General features: G+C 48.0%; 1 protein-coding gene across 1 annotated transcript; it reads left to right on the plus strand.

Moving 5' to 3' along the window:
- The first annotated feature begins 1,672 nt into the window (after positions 1–1,672).
- LKAAEAR1 (LKAAEAR motif containing 1) lies at positions 1,673–10,050 on the plus strand. Its single transcript, XM_084851696.1, has 3 exons — positions 1,673–1,954; positions 7,608–7,730; positions 9,988–10,050. The coding sequence occupies exons 1-3, from the start codon at positions 1,673–1,675 to the stop codon at positions 10,048–10,050; spliced, it is 468 nt and encodes a 155-aa protein (XP_084707822.1).
- The last annotated feature ends 8,725 nt before the right edge of the window (positions 10,051–18,775 follow it).

Raw genomic sequence — 18,775 nt, forward strand, 5'->3', positions numbered from 1 at the left:
AGAGAACGATAAGAACATCAGAAGAGCCCTGCTGGATCAGACCCAGGGTCCATCTAGTCCAGCATTCTGTTCACACAGTGGCCAACCAGCTGTTGACCAGGAACCCACAAGCAGGGCATGAGCACAACAGCACCCTCCCGCCCATGTTCCCCAGCAACTGGTGTACATGAGCATACTGCCTCTGACACTGGAGGTAGCTCACAGCCATCAGGATTAATAGCCGTCGATAGCCTTCTCCTCCAGGGATTTGTCTAACCCCTTTTAAAGCCATCCAAGTTGGTGGCCATACATACTGTGGTAGCGAATTCCATAGTTTGACTCCGCACTGTGTGAAGGAGGACTTCCTTTTATCTGTTCCGAATCTCCCACTGATCAGCTTCATGAGATGACCCCACAGGGTTCAAGTATTATAGGAGAGGGAGAAAAATGTCTCCCTATCCACATTCTCCACACCATGCATGATTTTGTAGACCTCTATCAGGTCTCACCCTCCTTTTTTCCAAGCTAAACAATCCCAGCTGTTGCAGCCTTCCCTCAAACCGGAAATTCTCCAGCCCCTTGATCATTTTAGTTGCCCTTTTCTGCACAGGCGTAACTCATAGCCTCCTGACATCCAGCCTTCCCCAGTGTGGGGCCTTCCAGATGTGTTGGGCAACAACCCCCACAATCCACAGCCAGTGTGGCCAATAAGCATGTTGACTAGAGATTTTGGGAGATGCGCTCCAACACATTGGAGGGCACCAGGATGGGGAAGGTTGCTATAATTTGTGTGATATATGGAAGCAGTGGGGTGTTTAGAGCGGATATGGGGAACCTCCAACCTGCAGGCCTTATCCGGCCAGTAGGGTTCCTCATCAAGGCTGCCAGCCTCTCCCTGGGCCCTGCCCCCCTCCTCCCCAGGCAAGGAAAGCTGGTGTGCAGTGGGGGAAGCCCACAGCAGAGAAAGGCAGTGAATTTCCCATGGATGGAAAGATCGCTCTTTCCCTCCATGTGTGAATGGGATGAGTGTATGTGTATGTATATGCACGTGTGTGAATGGGGTGAGTGTATGCATGTGCATGGGGTAAAAAGTGTGTGTGCTTGTGAATGGGGTGAATGGAACGTGTGTCCGGTAAATATGTCAGGGGCCACATGCCAGTAATTGGGGTGGCTGCATTGAGTCCATGCTTGCCTGGAGCCAATGTGACCCTTGGCCAAAAGAGGTTCTAGGTTTAGAGGGCATCCTATGGTTTAGCCTAGCGGGCGCTGTTGCACCCACTAGGAGGGAGCTATTGCACTCATGTCTTGCTTGTGGGTCTCCTGGCCACTGTGTGAACAGAATGTTGGACTATATGGACCCCTGGTCTGATCCAGCAGGGGTCTTCTTGTGTTTTATGTTCTTATGCTCTTAAACACATGGGTGGTTCAAATCTCATCCATCAGCTCTCTAGGTGGACCTCAGTAAACTGCTCTTGCTTAGCCTCAGCTCTTCCATCTACTGTTTCAGGATAATACTACTGACCTGCCTTATACAATTGTTGTAAGACCTACTGTGATCATGTATATGAAGGGCTTTCACATAACTGCAAAGTATGACTCTTTGATGTTTTACCTAGCCTTCCATTTTCCCATTTTGAGTCTATTTGGTCTTCTTTCCTGCAGCATTGGATCCAGGCCCAAGGGGTAAACAAAGATGGCTAAAGCTCTTCAGAGAAGCAAATCTACCACTCAATTCACGAAGCCGTCAGTCAGTTGTGACGTGAACAAAATGACTCCCAAGCAGGCTGCGCGCTACTTGACATTTGCCGATCCCAGCGAGCCAAGAGTGAAGGCCCTGTTGGCTACAGTTCTCATGAAGGACAGGAAAGCTGGTGACCAGGAGGAAACGGAGCAGAAAAATCTCATTGGGATCCTCAAGGCCGCTGAGGCTCGGAACCGTCTCCGGAATGCAAGGCTCCAGTATCAGAATCTGAGAGTGAGTGGGATGTGGCACATGGGCAAGGCCAGACAGCTGACTTGGCCAGAGATGGAGCCTCAGGCACCCCACACACTCCCATGGACAAGGCCTGTCCACTGTCCACTGTGTCTCTCTCTGTGTCCATCAAGGCCTGTCCACTGTGTCTCTCTCAGAACAGCCTCCCCCATCCTCGTACTCACCAAATATTTCAGATGACAACTCCCAGCATCCCTGACCATTGGCCATGCTGGCTGGGGCTGATGGGAGTTGGAGTATGAAACATCTGGACGGCAAGGGTGTCTCAGAAGCACTCCTTGCACAATCATTGCGCATACATGCGCAGGGGCAGCATGATTGTGGTTGCAAGCACTGCCCCCAACTGGGCACCTTCCAGTGTTGAATCGAAACTCTCTTGGTTCCCAGCCAGCCATAATTCTCCAGCCCAACACATCTGGAGGGCACCAGATTGGGGAAGACTGCTTTAGACTTCTGTAGGCTCCCTATGTGTTTGCAGACTGTACATCTCTAAGCTCGGTACACTCTGTCAGGACCCCAACTTACATAGGGTTTGCATAGGGACCATCCTTGTCCCAACACATCTGGAGTACTGTGTCCATTTCTGGGCACTGCACTTTAAGAAGGATATCGACAATTGGGGATGGGTTCAGAGAAGGGCAATGAAGATGGTCAGGAATATGGAATACCAGTCCTCTGGGGGAAGGTTGAAGCAACTGGGTATTGTTAGCCTGGAGAAGAGAAGACTTGGTGGGCGGGGGGGAGAGACATGACAGCAGTCTTCAAATACCTATACAGCTGATGCATGGAAAAGGGCAAAGACTCAGACAGCAGGGCTAGATCTAATGTGCTTAAGTTACAGGAGGGTGGATTTCAGCTGAACGTTAGGAGAAATGTATTCATGGTAACAGCAGTTCAATGATGGAACCACTTACCTAGAGAGATAGACAGGCCCTCCTTTGTTGGAGGTCTTCAAGCAGAGTCTGGAAAGCCGTCTGTTGGGGATGTTCTAGCTCTGGATGTCCTGCATCAAGCAGGACCAGATGACTGACAAGCCCCCATCCAACCCTGTGATTGAGAGGGACTCTAAAGTCATCATCAGAAGCTGTCTTATATGTTCCATCAATCCTGGTGTTCTGCCTAGCTTGGAACTAGGAAGAGGGCCTGCTTGGTAGTCACATCCAGGCTCTGGAGGTCCCTCCTGAGGAATCATCTTGACCCCTCTCTTATGGCCCAGACCTCACCCACCTTCCTTTCTAGAAAGGCCTTTGAATGACGAATGGGCCATTTGATTTGTGCCCCGCCTTTCTACCAAGACAAATGACACTCAAGGCAGCTTACAATCATAAATGAAACTTGATTAAAATAATAATAAAACAGTGCATTAAAACACAATAAAAACACAGCAATAACAATAAAAACAGCATCCAACCAACCAAGCTGCTTGCATGCCAAAGGCCTGCTTGAATAAAGAGGCCTTTGCCGGCTGGCAGAAGGACAGCAGAAAAGCAGTGAACCCAGCTTCCCTCAGCAGGGAGGGAGTGCCAGCAGTCTGGGGGTGGCCAGCAAGAAGGCCCTCTCTTGGGTTGCCACCAAATGCACCTGTGAAGGTGGCGGTGTGGGGTTGAGCACCCTAGGTCCATCTTAGGGTCCCAATCTGCTTGGGGGGGCCACGCTAGCATTGGGGGGGGGGGCTCTGCAATCAAAGGCAGAATTACGCAGTTAAGACCATGCGTACTTTGGCCCTTAGGCAGAAACCATGTCTTATGAGGCAAAGGTGGACTTCCCAACCCCAGGGTTGACACTGTTGGAATGCTAATGCAGGAAAATGTGCATTTGCTGGTGTAACATGTAGTAGCACTGCTCTTACTGAGGTCCATCACCACCCAACTGTGAACTGACATTGTGAGGGAGTAGGGAGTGAAAAGTACAGCCTACAAATTGACTGAAGGTAAATGCATACGTTAGCTTCTTACGCCACAATCTGATTCACACTTTCCTGGGAGTAAGGAAATGAATGCCCTGGGTCTTACTTCTGAACAGCCATTTATGTATCTATTTGTTGTTGTTTATTCGGTCAGTCGCTTCCAACTCTTCGTGACTTCATGGACCAGCCCACGCCAGAGCTTCCTGTCAGCCGTCGCCACCCCCAGCTCCCCCAAGGTCAAGTCCTTCACCTCCAGAATATCATCCATCTTGCCCTTGGTTGGACCCTCTTCCTTTTGCCTTCCACTTTCCCTAGCATCAGCATCTTCTCCAGGGTATCCTGTCTTCTCATTATGTGGCCAAAGGACTTCAGTTTTGCCTTTAATATCCTTCCCTCAAGTGAGCAGTCTGGCTTTATTTCTGGAGGATGGACTGGTTTGATCTTCTTGCAGTCCAAGGCACTCTCAGAATTTTCCTCCAGCACCACAGTTCAAAAGCATCTATCTTCCTTTGCTCAGCCTTCCTTATGGTCCAGCTCTCGCAGCCATAGGTTACTACGGGGAATACCATTGCTTTAACTATGCGGACCTATGTTGTCAGTGTGATGTCTCTGCTCTTCACTATTTTATCAAGATTTGTCATTGCTCTCCTCCCAAGAAGTAAACGTCTTCTGATTTCCTGGCTACAGTCAGTGTCTGCAGTAATCTTTGCGCCTAGAAAGACAAAGTCTGTCACTGCCGCCACGTTTTCTCCCTCTATTTGCCAGTTAGAGCCAGTGTAGTGTAGTGGTGAGAGTGACGGACTGGGAGCCGGGAGATCTGGGTTCTAGTCCCCACTTGGCCATGGAAGCTCACTGGGTGACTTTGGGCCAGTCACAGACTCTCAGCCCAACCTACCTCACACGGTTGTTGTTGTGAGGATACAACGGAGAGGAGGAGGATAATGTAAGCCGCCTTGGGTTCCTTACAAGAGGAAAAAAGGCGGGATATAAATGCAATAATAAATAAGTTATGAGATAATAATAAATAAGTTATAAGATGGTTGCCATAATCTTGGTTGTTTTGAGATTTAACTGCAACCCAGCTTTTGCACTTTCTTCTTTCACCTTCGTCAAAAGGTTCCTCAGCTCCTCCTCGCTTTCAGCCATCAAAGTGGTATCATCTGCATATCTGAGATTGTTAATGTTTCTTCCAGCAATTTTAACTCCAGCCTTGGCTTCATCAAGCCCAGCACGTCACATGATGTGTTCTGCGTACAGGTTGAATAGGTAGGGTGAGAGTATACAGCCCTGCCGTACTCCTTTCCCAATGTTAAACCAGTCCGTTGTTCCATGGTCTGTTCTTACCGTTGCTACTTGGTTGTTATACAGATTCCTCAGGAGGCAGACAAGATGACTTGGTATCCCCATACCACCAAGACTTGCCACAATTTATGATGATCCACACAGTCAAAGGCTTTAGAAGAGTCAATGAAACAGAAATAGATGTTTTTCTGAAACTCTCTGGCTTTCTCCATTATCCAGCGGATATTGGCAATTTGGTCTCTAGTTCCTCTGCCTTTTCGAAACCCAGCTTGTACATCTGGCAATTCTCGTTCCATGAATTGCTGGAGTATCTATTTACTATTTACATAAATAGATTATGTATCTATTTACTTACAACATTTATATACTGCTCCACTTCTAAACAGATTCCGGGGCAGTGAGCAATAAAAGATAAAAGAATAAAACACCATATTAAATGTTTTTAAAAACAGCATACCAATGAAACTGTGGCTGGTCTATCAAGGAAGGCTTCTTGGAATAAAGATGTCTTCAGCAGGCACCGAAAATGACACAATGACCTCCAGAGACAGGGAGTTCCACAGAAAGGGGCCCACCACATTGAAGGCTCTACTCTGGGTAGACTCCAATCAGGCCAAGTGTCCATGCAGTATCCTGGTCCCTGGTTGCTTACAGCTTTATATACTGGTAGCAAAACTAAACCCAGCCCAGTAGTGAACAGGCAGGCAGTGCAGTTCCCTCAGCAAAAGAGTTGCATGCTGAAAAGGGGCAGCTCCTGACAATAGCTGAGCTTCATGCATAGGACTCTGCTATCAATGAAGGCCCCATGTGTGTAGATCCCCCTTCCTGGCTTTAACAGGTTCTAGGTCACCCTTCCCAACCTGATGCCCTCCAGATATGTTGGACTACAAGTCCCACACTCCCCAGCAACTCTGCTTGAAGACTCTAGAGCAGGGGTGGGCAACTCATGGCACTCCAGATGGTGGAATGCAACTCCCATCATCCCTCACCAACAGCTGCACTGGCTGGTACTGATGGGAGTTGTAGTCCAACAACATCTAGAGAGCCACAAGTTGCCCACACCTGGTCTAGAGGAAGGAGGGAGGGTCCTATTCCCCACAGATTAAAGCAAGCATCTCTTGGTGTGAGCGATTCCTGCTCTCTGTTCCCTCCTTGCCATGGCTGCATTTAGCAATCGACAGCCACCCATGCACACAACCCCGACTTTGAATGCAGCTTCTAGTCTCTCCCCCCAACACACCTTTGTATCTCACTCTAGGGGCATCTACTTTCCCCTGAGAAGTGTTTGTTAAATGGAAGCACTGTTTATGGGAACCTGGCCATCGCCAGCCAGGGAGCAGGTGGCCCAAACACCCTGGAATTTGTGGTTCAGGCACAGATGGTGGGGTGATCATCCTCTCTGGCAAGCTGGTCCTGAAAGCAAACAGTCCAAAAGCTCTTTCCAGATCTGCGGAGTACCTGCCAAGTGCCAACACAGCCCCTCCTGTTTTCAGTCTAAATGGTCGGGGTTTACAAACCCCAAGCCAAGTTTCTCTGTCTAATCCCTGTGAGAAAGCTGATTCTGGAGAAAGTTGCTTATTTTAGACCAAACCGCCTCAAGGAAGCTGTTTTCTTTAATCTCCAAACAACATGATATCATCACTTGGCTCCTACTGCAGCTATGGGGTCACCGTTATTTAAGGCTCTCGCAATGAACATGCTATAGTTAGCAACCTTGGAACGGGACTTTGCTGCTGCTGCTACTATCCAAACAAACCCTGCTCTTCCCCCAAGCTTGAGACCGTTCTGGCCAGTGAGACAAAGTGTCTTCAGAGGGCCTTTAACTGGCAATAAACCATGCCTGGCCTTTACAGACTTCCAAAAACAGCTCAATATATACAACGATGAATCTCCCAAACAAAACAAATGGCTTTGGGGGGATCATGACCTTGTTGGTATTCAGGTTTAAGTAAATTAAAGTGAAAACACAGAGCCCCCAGCCAAGAGGAATTTGTTGCTCTGAAGCCCATTTGAATCAATTTGGGCTTAGTTCTGATGAACTCACCCCACTGATTCCTTAGGACTTAACTGCAGCTAACATTCATTGAATCAAGACCATTGGGTGCTTGGGAGCGTCACCCATTGTTCAGCATCGTGGGGCCATCACTCAGTGGTAGAACAAATGTTTTCTGTGTAGAACAGGGCGGCGAACTTGTGCCCGCCCAGAAGATGTTGGACTACAACTCCCATCATCCCTGACCATGCTCCACGCCAACTGAGGGTGATGCACATTGGAGCCCAACAACATATGCAGTGCCACAGGTTTTCGACCCATGGTTTCTTGTTAAAGAATCTCAGCTAGTACAGCTGGGAGAGATGTCCTGCCTGCCTGCTGGTCAGTCTAAGGTAGCTTCCGCTTTACATTCCCTGTGTCTCTTTTCCCTCCAGGCACAAGAGATCAACTTCCTGGTCTCCTTCCAGAGGAATGCGAAAGGTGCTGTGAGACTGGAGGTCTTCCTCCCACCCAAGAAGAACCTTGCAAAATTATCCGACTGCATGAACACAGTTCAGGTATATGCTGGGTGTGCAAACCTTCCAGCAAAGTGGTTCCTTCCAGGTGTCTTATCCCTCGGTCATCCTGTTCTGGAAAGAGACAAAGAGTGAGCATCAGGCACAAAGGGAATCTGGAAACATGCAATACATATACACCTGCCTATAGGTTGTGGTCGTCTTTTGAGGCCTCGTTGCGGGTCCCACCACCACTACATGAAATGTGATTGGAGGGAATGCAGGACAGGGCCTTTGTGTGGTAGGCCCCATCCCTGGTGACTTTCAAGCAGGCAACAAAAACACTTCAGTTCTGACCGGCTTTTAATGGTTTTGAATTTGAGCTGGAAAATTTAAATGCTGCCCATCTTGCTTTCAGTACTCTGATTTAATTCTGTTGTGGTATTTTGTTTTGTAACCCAACTTGGGGAGGGCTTGTATGGGGTGGAAGGGATAGAAATGTGGGGAGCAATAGATGGATGGATAGACAAGTAGTCTTGAGAAGAGAAGACTGAGTGGGGATATTATGCCACTTTTCAAGTACCTAAAGATTGTAAGACATGAAATAATGAGCTTCAGTTACAGGAAGGCAATTTCAGTTTAACAACAGGGAAAACTTCCTAACAGTTGGAGCAGTCAGACAATGGGACCAACTGCCTAGGGAGGTGGAGGGCTCTCAGTCACTGGAGATATTCAAGCAGAGACTAGGTAGCCATCTCTCAAGGATGCTTTAAACTGAATTCCTGCACTGAGCAGCGGATTGGACTCAGTGGCCTAAATGGCCCCTTCCAACTCTATGATTAGATGGATGGATGGGTGGATGGATGGATGGATGGATGGATGGATGGATATGTATCCCTCTGAGCATCCCTCTGAGCATCCCTCTGAGTACAGATGCTTGGACCAAACAAAAGGGGAATCGCTGACACCTTTGTACTCTACTTTTGGGCACCCAGAGGCATCTGGCTGGTATCTGGTGAATTAGAGTGCTGGACTAGATGGACCTTTGGTCTGATCCAGTAAAGCAGTTTATATTTGCTAGTGTAGTCTGATTTACTGGTTTGAAGAGCCACTTGGAGCCAGGGTTTCAGGGTGCAGACAGGTTGCTTATCTGCCCCTGCCTACATAGTACATAACTTCACTTCTATACCAAAAACACAGCAGGCAGAAATCCAGAAGCAAAGACCCCTGGCTCTTCTAGGGAAGATGGTAGCACCCTGAACTGAATATATATGTGTGTGTGTGTGTGTGTGTATATATACACACACACACACGCACGCACACACACATACATACACAGAGGGGGGGTTACTCTAAAATAGGATGGGCAAGCTGTGGCCAGATGTTGTTAGACTTCAATTCCCATCAGCCTTAGTCAGCATAGCCAATAGCGAGGGACGCCAACATCTGGAGGCCAACAAAATCTGGAGGCCCACCATTTGCCCTCACCTGCTGTAAACAGACAGTACTTCTAACCACCTCCATTGCATCCTTCAGTAGCTCTCCAGCACAGCTTTTACAAGTGGTGGTTAAAATCAGGCCTAGGTGGGGATGTGATGGAATCTTAGGAGGCCTGCTGTGACAGATTTTCTAGGCACTTTCAGGATAACATTTCTCTTATTCATCTGAGCTGGACAATTCCATCTTTGTCCATCTTAGCTATTGGGAAGGTACAGTGAGGGGGAGTGGGGAATTGACTGGATGGGTCCAAAAAGTAGCTAATGCCATTTTATGAGATGGGGTAGTGCCAGTCACCTTGAAAAAAGCAATTCTGTGACAACACTTAAGAAACCCTCTTTGGACCTGGGTGATTTTAGTAATGACATCCCATTTGGGGGCAAGGTCTTGGTGAATCAAATGGTATCAGAACTTTAAACGTTTGGGGTTTTTTTAAAATCATTTTGAAGGCCTGAGCAGCAGAAATGACAATAGTGTTTTAAATATTGTGCTAGAAAGGTTATTTTCTCTCCGAACAGACAATGGAAATAACTTTTAGCACAATATTTAAATCTTCATTGTCTTACTTCTGCTATCTGCCTTCCAAGTGTTTTCTATAGCCATTCAAAACCATTTCCAGCAGTAATATATCAAATCATCATATGACTAGAAAATGCAACATTCTCACTTACTTCAAATAAACATAGGCTTACTTCACCATTTCCCCTCCATTTCAGGGCATTCGCTTGGTCTGGCCTAGTAAAGATTTGGGGTGAATGTTTTCCTTAATATTTCTGAGCATTGTACTACCCTCAGATTCTATCATGTTTCCTTTCCATTTCAGAGAGGCCGGATCGAAGAAATACTGGAGGATGAGAGTGGTGAGATCTTTATCAGAAGGCCTTGAACCCCACATAGAGCAATGCAGTATAAGGGGAGCAGGATGTGGACAGAAGCCAACCAGTGAATCTCTGGAGGGCTGCAACTTAGCCAAGATACTGCCACTCAATAAACCATGTGAATTATTATCAGTGGCTATGAAACCACTGTTAGGGATGGGTGAATTGGTCTATTTCCAATCTTCGTCACTTTTGAATGTGTTCACCCCGAATCAGTTCTGTCCATTTCTAAATTAATCTGCATTTTAAAAATACCTGCATACAAATGTTCATTTAAATATGTGTTGAAATATGTCATGTAAATGCATATTCTCTCCAAATATGTATTCAAAATATATTTTCTCTCCAAATATGCATTTTTAACCATGCAATCCTGTGTACGTCTACTCAGAAGTATGACCCACTAAACTCAATGTGTCTTGCTCCGAAGTAAGTGTGCACAGGATTGCAGCATAAATGTACCTGAAAGGTTTTATGACCTAAGAACTGCATCAGAATATTTGGGATGTGCAAAAGCTAGTGAATTTCATTAGGTGCGGATCAGAAAAGTTTGCATTCCTCAAGTATCGCTGCCCACAGCACAGCTCTCCATTTCAGATAAATATGTGAACCTATGGCTAGAGTGTTTTGCTTGGAGTGGTTAGGCACAGGTTGGGGGAACACTGAACATGGGCTTACATGATTTTCCGTTCTAAATCATTAGGTCTGACTAGAGATGGGAGAACCAGGGATGCTCAAGCATGCCAAAATTCTCCGAAATCCACTTCGAAGCTCAGTTCGCCTTGCTCCCATTTTAGTTTGCCACCTGTTTTTCTTTCTGTTTGAATAGCAAAAATGCACATTTTGAAAGGGGAAAGTGCTCATTTCTGTGCATTTTTTTAAAAAAGCCATGAGCCTTTCCTCCATTGACTAAAGCGTGATAATGCATATCTTTTGAAAAAATGCATATTTTAAAGTGTGCATATTTTAAAGTACCCCTATTTTAAAAATACAATTTTTTTGCACAAAATCAAAAGTTCAGGAAGGTGGAAGCATTTTTTGAAAAAAACAAACAGCACTCACATTCGCATTCAGGGTTACAAACGGGGCAAGTTGTGATGGTTTGAGAACTGATGTGAAACTCTCAGACATCCCTTGTTCTGACAACCAATCTCTTGGAAATCTTATTATATGCTGCAGAGTACAATCCTGTGCACATTTGTCCAGAAGTAAACCAAGTAAAATAACCCTCCAGGTTCATCAGAACATCAAACCTGCAGAGCTTCTGTGCAGCTCTGCTTGTAAAGTTGAAGGTTTTGATCCATTCGGTTTAAACCACAGAGGTTGACTCCCTAACACACAGACCAAATCTGCCCCTCCGGGGTTCCATACCCCTAAACTCATTGCAAAATCCAACCCCATGCATGTTTTACCACCTCCACCTTTCACCTGCTGACTTTTGCATGAAGCCTCATGATAAAGGAGACCTTTGTTCCAAAGCTCACCTGTCCCTGCCAGCCTTGTGCCTTTCCTTGCATCTTCCATCCATTTTTTGGGTGCTCCCCACCCCCCATCCATGCAGTCTGTCACTTCTAACACATGCCATTCTTCTCTCTCACCCAAATGAAAGCATTTAGGGAAAGCAGAGCATCAATGTGCAGCTAGGCTCTGCCACCACCACTGCCCATTGTGTCCAGAGCTTTAGTGTTCCCCCACCTGCAGAGGAAGAGGATTGGGACTGAAAGATCAATGGGAAAGTGTGGGTGCATGGAGCCTAAGATGTAAGTGTGGTTGCATGGAGATGTAAGTGTATGGAGATGTAAGCATGCGTGCATGGAGATGTAAGTGCATGGAGATGTAAGCATGGGTAAATGGAGATGTACGTGCATGGAGATGTAAACATGGGTAAATGGAGATGTACGTGCATGGAGATGTAAACATGGGTGCATGGAGATGTAAACATGGGTGCATGGAGATGTAAGTGCATGGAGATGTAAGCATGGTGCATGGAGATGTAAGTGCATGGAGATATAAACATGGGTGAATGGAGATGTACGTGCATGGAGATGTAAGTGTGGTTGCATGGAGATGTAAGTGCATGGAGATGTAAGCATGGGCGCATGGAGGTTTAAGATGTAAGTGTGGGTGCATGGATGCTAAGATGTACGCAAGCATAATATGCAAGATTGTAGAGCAGGGGTATTGAGCCCCTTTCAGCCTGAGGGCCAAATTCCATTTCAGAGAAGTGCTCTGGGGCTGCATTCCAGTAGTGGGTGGGGCCAAAGGCAAAAGACTAACTAACTAACTAAGCCTCAGAAGATGCATTTCAGCTTTTGGGAATGGGGAAACAGTCCCCCCCCTCCTTGCAAAAGCCAGGAAACCACCAAATGTTTGGTGTGCAGGAGGGTAGGGCTAAAGGAAGGAGCATACATATCTGGGAAATTCAAAGGGCTGGATTGGGGCCCCTGGAGGGCTGCATTTGGCCCATAGGCCTGAGGTTCTGCACCTCTGCTTTAGAACATGTTACTGCTTACATGCTGTGGAAGTTAAGCCCAGGTGCCTTAACTTACATTTTCCATGCTTTGTGGCATATGTGGAAAGTTGGATATGCTTTAACTCTTAAAGTGATTTGTTTTAAAAACTTAGAAAATGCTTATGTTTGTCAGGAATGGTTGTTCTAATGATCAAGGGTAAGAAATCAGGTGCTGTTAAACTAGGTTAATGTTGCAGTGGAGATATGCCCAGCAGAGAAGGATGGATCTTGTGCAGTGGAGGCTGGTGGCACCAATGCCAGTGGGGTGGGACATCCGCTCTGGGTTTCAGTCAGAACCGGCCAAAACTCTAAAGGAACCATCCCAAGTGTTTCAGCACCTTGGATATCTCCTTTGGAGGTCTGACTGGTTGTGACTAAAAACCCAGAGTGGATTCACCACCCCACTGGCATTGGTGCCACCAGCCTCCACTGATCTTATGTATGTTGCATCTGAAATTGGTTGGGCCAGCCTAGGCCATTTCACGTCCCACAGTTATCTCATCCCTATAGCCAGTGTACTCTTGTCCTGGGACTCAGGAAGCAGAGCTGTGCAGGGACCACCCGATCCAATTCAGGAGCCGCTTCGTGTCTTTGGAGGCGGCCTGATTTGGCTTGGGCTGATTTGGGGGGGCCCCAACATAACTCGGCCCTCAACCCGAAGCAGGATTTGACCATCCAAATCCCACTTCAAGCACCTCCTGCTGCCCCCCCTCAAGCCCCCAGCTCCTTACCTGGGTTGCTGCCTCCTCTATCGCTGCGCCTGCCACTGTCATCATCGCTTCCCCTTGCGGCCAGCTCCTGAGCCCCAGACACACGCCAGCTCTTGTTGCAGGGAGTAGGGATGTCAGAGAATTCCACCACGAATCTCGGGGAGGCCGAATGCCAGAGCATTCAGCCCCCCAAAATAGGTGGCAGAATGTTCTGCCACCCCCCCGCCACCCCCCCGGGATGAGACTTACCTGGGGCGGATCTTCCTAGAGGCGGCGGCTCCGGCGGCGGCTCCAGCGGCGGTGCTGCGGCGGCTGTGGCGGCTGGTCTTCCGACCGGCTGCCACCGCCGCCATTTCCAGTTTAAAAAAAAAAAAAAGACGTGATAGGCTACGTAAAGATTTACATAGCCTATCACGGCTAGGTTTTTTAAAAAAACTGTGATAGGCTACGTAAATGTTTATGTAGCCTATCACGGCTGACTTTAAAAAACAACAACAACAACAATGCGCGTACGCAAATGGCGGTGGCCACGGCCGCCGCCATTTGCATTCCTTATTTTGGCACGTCTTAGTCTACGTCAAGATTTACGTAGACTAAGACGACAAAAATAAGGGGAACGCAAATAGCGTAGCGTACACGCGTTGTTGTTGTTGTTGTTTTAAGTCAGCCATGATAGGCTACGTAAACATTTACGTAGCCTAGCACAGCTGACTGCATGGATGCAAGCGGTGGTGGCTACAGCCGCCGCCATTTGCGTCCCTGCTAGCCAGCAGCCGGATGTCTGGCTGCTGGCGGAGCCGGCCGGCAGCTCCGCAGAATTCCTGCGGACCACAGCCGGCCGGCCAGGATTCCAGGGGGGGAGGAACGGAGCGCCTCCCCCTCTCCAGGATTCCGGGGGGAGGGACGGAGCGCCTCTCCCCCCACCATCAACATAATCCGCGAAAAGTAAGTGACTTTCATACATCTGTAGCAGGGAGTCACCAATGGTGACTCCCTGCAACAAGAGCTGGTGTGCGTCCGGGGCTCAGGAGCTGGCAGCGGCGGGTGGTGGCGGCGTCAGCGATGAGAGCAGTGGAGACAGCAACAGCAGTGCTAGAGGCGACAGCAGCAACAGAAGCGATGGTGGCGACGGCAGTGATGGCGGAGCCGACTCCTGTGAGTCACCTCAGGTAAGGGGCTGGAGGCGCCGGCATGGCTGGGCCGGGGTGGCGAAGCTCTGAAGCGCACCGAGTGCCCCAACCTGCTCCAGGTCGCTCCGTGCCCCCTCCGCTTCGCCTCAGAAGGGGCCTGAAACGGCCTGAAGTGGCCCGCTTCGACTTGGGGTTTGGGCCTCGGGCCAAAGCGGTGCACAGCCCTATTAGGAAGGTGCGATGGCACCATCAGGTCTGGGAGAACGATGTTCAAGGGCTGCTCAACCACGGAACACCTCGGGCAGCTCTAAGCAAGTTACAATCTCTCCACCTAACTTGCCCCTCACAGCTGTAGCAATATAACGCAGTGTGTTTTGTGCATTGCAAAGTATCATGCCTATGGTGTCGTAAACTTCGCTCCACTAAACCTGATGGCTCTGATCCAGTTGTACTTGTGTAATCCCAGTCTGATACTAGCAATAGCAGCAAAAGGCTATTTGGCAGGCAGGGAGGACTGGGTTATGGTGAGGAATGAATCCAGCCACCTGCTCTTTTTTCTGGATGATGTTGCATTAGACAAACACTCGGAGGAATGTCAGACTTTTCGGACAATGTGTGGGAGGGAAAGCATGAGTCATGGTGCAGTTCTGTTCCCTATACTTCTAGGTTTTGTCTGAAGAGGGGAAAGGTACAGGTCATGCATGCATCCATCCTTCCCCTCTCAATGCTTGTCTAGAAAATGTCCAAAGCGGCTTTTGAGTGTTTACTTCCAGTCAAGCTGGCCTTAGACCAATTAAGGGCACAATCCTGTGCATGTTTAGACAGAACAAAGTCCTACAGCCCCCAACATTCCTCAGCCAGCATGGCTGGTTGAGGAATGCTCGGAGTTGTAGGACGATTTTCTTCCTAAACATGCACAGAATTGTGCCCTAAGCGTGCTCTGTGGAGGGCAGTGGTGGTGGTGGGGAGAAAGTGGATCTCCAGATGTTCGGGGCTTCAACTCCCAGAAGCCACTGCTACCATGGCCAACAGTCAGGAATGCTGGGAGTTGGAGTCCAAAACATCTGGAGATCCACTTTCTACCCCTGTTCCACAGGATATAGTAGAAGCTGGGGCATAGTTGTTGTTGTTTTGAAAAAAGATCACAATGTGTTGTGTGAGGTGCCCTTTTTCACCATGTGTACACTCCAGAAACAAAACAAATGACCACCAGTAGCATATCTAGTTTATACATTTTTATAGATTTTAAAAAATTAAAAATTCTAAAATGTAAAATTTTATAGGTTTAAATTTCTAAACACACACAGAGAGAGAGAGAATGAGAGAGAGAGAGAGAGAGAGAGAGAGAGAGATTTTTTAAAATGTGAAACGTTTTGTTATAAAACACCAGCTTCAGTCGCAAATAAGAGCATACTACAATACCACTTATAAACTGAGCCAGAACCAATCTGGAAGGCCAGACCTCAATGAAGGAACATGGATTAACAATCAATACTTGCATTCAACAGCCAATCAAGCCACATCAATAAACAGGATGGCTTGTTTCATCTCATCCTTTTTATTGATATCAGGTTTCAGTTTATTGATGAACGTGGCCTCCTTAATCTTTCTCCTTTGGAGGCTCCGTTGCACTGCTAGCACAGAGATCTTCACCGAAGTCGCTCTGCCGGCATGTTTCTCCCTCATATGAAGGGACCAAGGATATGCTGGACACGTGTATGCTACAGAAACATACTGCGGGGAGGTTCAGTTAGCATTACCTGGTGAAAAAAAGGCACCAAAAGCAGAGCTGATCCTAAATTTCACAGAAGACTTTGTTCTTTTCTTTATCTCACCCCATAGAAAAAGAAGGCCACTTTGCAGGATTGTCTCTGAATACCCTCCACCGTTTTTTCAGGGCAGCTGCTGTTTGCCAGCTGCAATGCCTCGGAACAATGCCAGGCCCAGGGCCTTGCAGCAGATGCAAAATGCTAACCAAGTTGCTGACACAGTTACTGCTACTGCTAATGGTGACCCCCAAGAAACTGTTAGAGACCATAAGAGTGGGGCTGCCTTTAAAGAAGGTTCAGAAACACCAGCTGGTACAAATGCAGCCCCTAAATTAATGGTAGGTGCTAGCTGGTCAGGTCATGGGACAGCTTTATTGTATCAGCTCTACTGGCTACCAGTGTTGTCCAAGCCCAAAGTGCTGGTTTGGGCCTTTAAAGCCCTAAATATTTTGGGTCCAGGCTGTCTGAAGGACTGCCTTCATCTGTATCAACTTGCCCACACTCAGATCAGCCTCAGAGGCCCACCCTGCATGCCCATCTGTCAAAGTAATGAAGTCATGAGGGACAGGGCCTTCTTGGTAATGGAAGTTTGTTCCAGTTGGTATCCGACAGACCGCATCATCAGTGGCCTTCAAGTGGGCCCTAAAGACTGATTTATTTACCTTGTTCTATCACTGAGTCAGGACTTCATTGAGGGCCATTGGATATATGGTGTTCTCTGGTTTTAATTGTTAATGTTGATGTCATTGTTGTTTTGTTACTGTTTTCGCCATGTTTTATTGTGTTTGGGGGTTTTACGTTTTGTCCGCCACCTTGGAAGGGTCTTGCCCTAAAAGACACCTAAATCTTTTAAATATTAATAATAATAATTCCTCCTCCCCCTGGAAAAATTCAGTAAAATAGGCTCCCCATTCTCTGCCCAGAAAGAGAGTGGAGAATTTCTAGAAGCCAGTTTGTGCATGTGCTGGGTTTTGAATAAGCACCTACTTTCGCTTTAATATGTAGATGCTGGGAATAGCTGGGGAGGAGGGAGAGAATTGTCAGCACCTCCCCAAAGTGCCATTTCAGAGAATCATTGTGGGGGAGCCATGTTGTGCAGTTATAACCTGTGTGCTTTCTTCTTAAAATGCCCCCTATTAATCTCTGCTCTTTTTTGCTGCTTCAGCCTAGTGCAGCAGCTCTTCCACGGTGTGGCCACGTTTTCTTAGCAGCAGTCAGTGCTCCTGGCGATGAGCCCCCACCCTTGTGCTGAATCAAGGAAATTGTAGGTGCTCAGACATCTGTAATGCCTCTGGCTTGCAAAGGTTGCTTTTGCATATGTAAAGACGTTAACTCTGTAGAGCATCTGTATTTCAATAAAGGTAACAGACCCAGCTCCGGAAGAGCAACGGGTGTGTCATTTTCTCTGGTTTTGCTATCCTTACAGTGTGGGAAATTAGAGCGTAACTGACATGGCTTCCTCCGATTCACCACCCCAATGTTTGGCGGCGAATTGGGGAGGCCCTTTTCATGGTTTTCAGGGTTGGGCACAGTGCAGGCTGGGGGGGTCTGACGTCAGAGGGATGGTGGATCTGCTCTGGGTTTCAGTCAGAACTCTAAAGGAACTTTCCAAGGTGGTGTCACGTTTCCCTTGGGCCCCCTCTTTCCCAATGCACTCACACACACAAATAGAGAGGCTTCAATCTCAGGCCTTTAATTCATTATCAACAGGTTCATTACAGATGCAAATCCTCGAAGACTCTCCAGCTACAAAGGAATGCCTCCAGGGGATTCAAATGGGAACACCGACGTTGCCTGAAGTTTGAAGTGAGGCTTGCTGGCTAGACTAACTTAGGGAGGGAAGTCCCGCCCTTCCAGTGATGCTTCCCTACGTCATCTCTCACGCATCGCTTACCGGGTCGACCGTCTGAGCTCCACCCCTGACGTTTCCCTCTTAGCTCGTGTGCTGCACTCTAGCATCTCTTAGGTCACAGCCCCCACTCTCCTCCTCTTCATCCTCCTCCTGGCTTCTCACAGAGGGGGGCAAGGGGGAGGCTTCAGGCCTGGCCATCTGGTAGCTAGTAGCCTGAGAAGCACGCCTACCCATATCTGAACTGGCTTGGGAAAATGCATCCCCTGGTTCTGGCTGTTCCTCTTCTGCATCTGAGCTGCTAACTATCTCCCTGCACTCAGAATCACCCCTGACAGGTGGATAGCTCCTTTAGAGGTCTGACTGGTTCTGACTGAAACCCAGAGCGGATTCACCATCCCACTGACATTGAAGCCACCAGCCTTCACTGGTTAGAGGGGCACATTTCCGGTGGTTTCAGGGCCGGGGCACTTACCGTGATGGCAGTGGTGCCGAGGCTTCTTTTTTCCACTGTGAAAAATTCCCCGCCGGTGCCACTTTCTGCTGTACCAGCACTCCCCCCCCCCCACTGTCATTTTACAATTGAAGAAACCAGCCAGCTGTGCAGCTGCCATGTTTCCCCTCAGAATGATCCTGGGCCATGTGAGCGTCAATCCAGGAGGGGAAATGGCAGCAGCCAAGGCGCTCTGTTCCAGCCGATGCTGCCAGGACAGCTGGCGGGTTCTTTACACCGTAAAATAAAACAGTTCTCAACGTGCTGGCA

The sequence above is a fragment of the Heloderma suspectum genome, chromosome 4 (genome assembly GCF_057233095.1).
Source record: "Heloderma suspectum isolate Gila_16-S chromosome 4, 16-S_ref, whole genome shotgun sequence".
NCBI classification, from domain to species: Eukaryota; Metazoa; Chordata; class Lepidosauria; order Squamata; family Helodermatidae; genus Heloderma; species Heloderma suspectum.

Bases quoted from the DNA above. Each gene is read 5' to 3' on its own strand.
- LKAAEAR1 (XM_084851696.1), top strand. From the start codon at position 1,673: ATGGCTAAAGCTCTTCAGAGAAGCAAATCTACCACTCAATTCACGAAG. The intron at 1,955-7,607 runs GTGAGTGGGATG...TTTTCCCTCCAG, and splicing joins TCCAGTATCAGAATCTGAGA to GCACAAGAGATCAACTTCCT. The intron at 7,731-9,987 runs GTATATGCTGGG...TTTCCATTTCAG, and splicing joins ACTGCATGAACACAGTTCAG to AGAGGCCGGATCGAAGAAAT.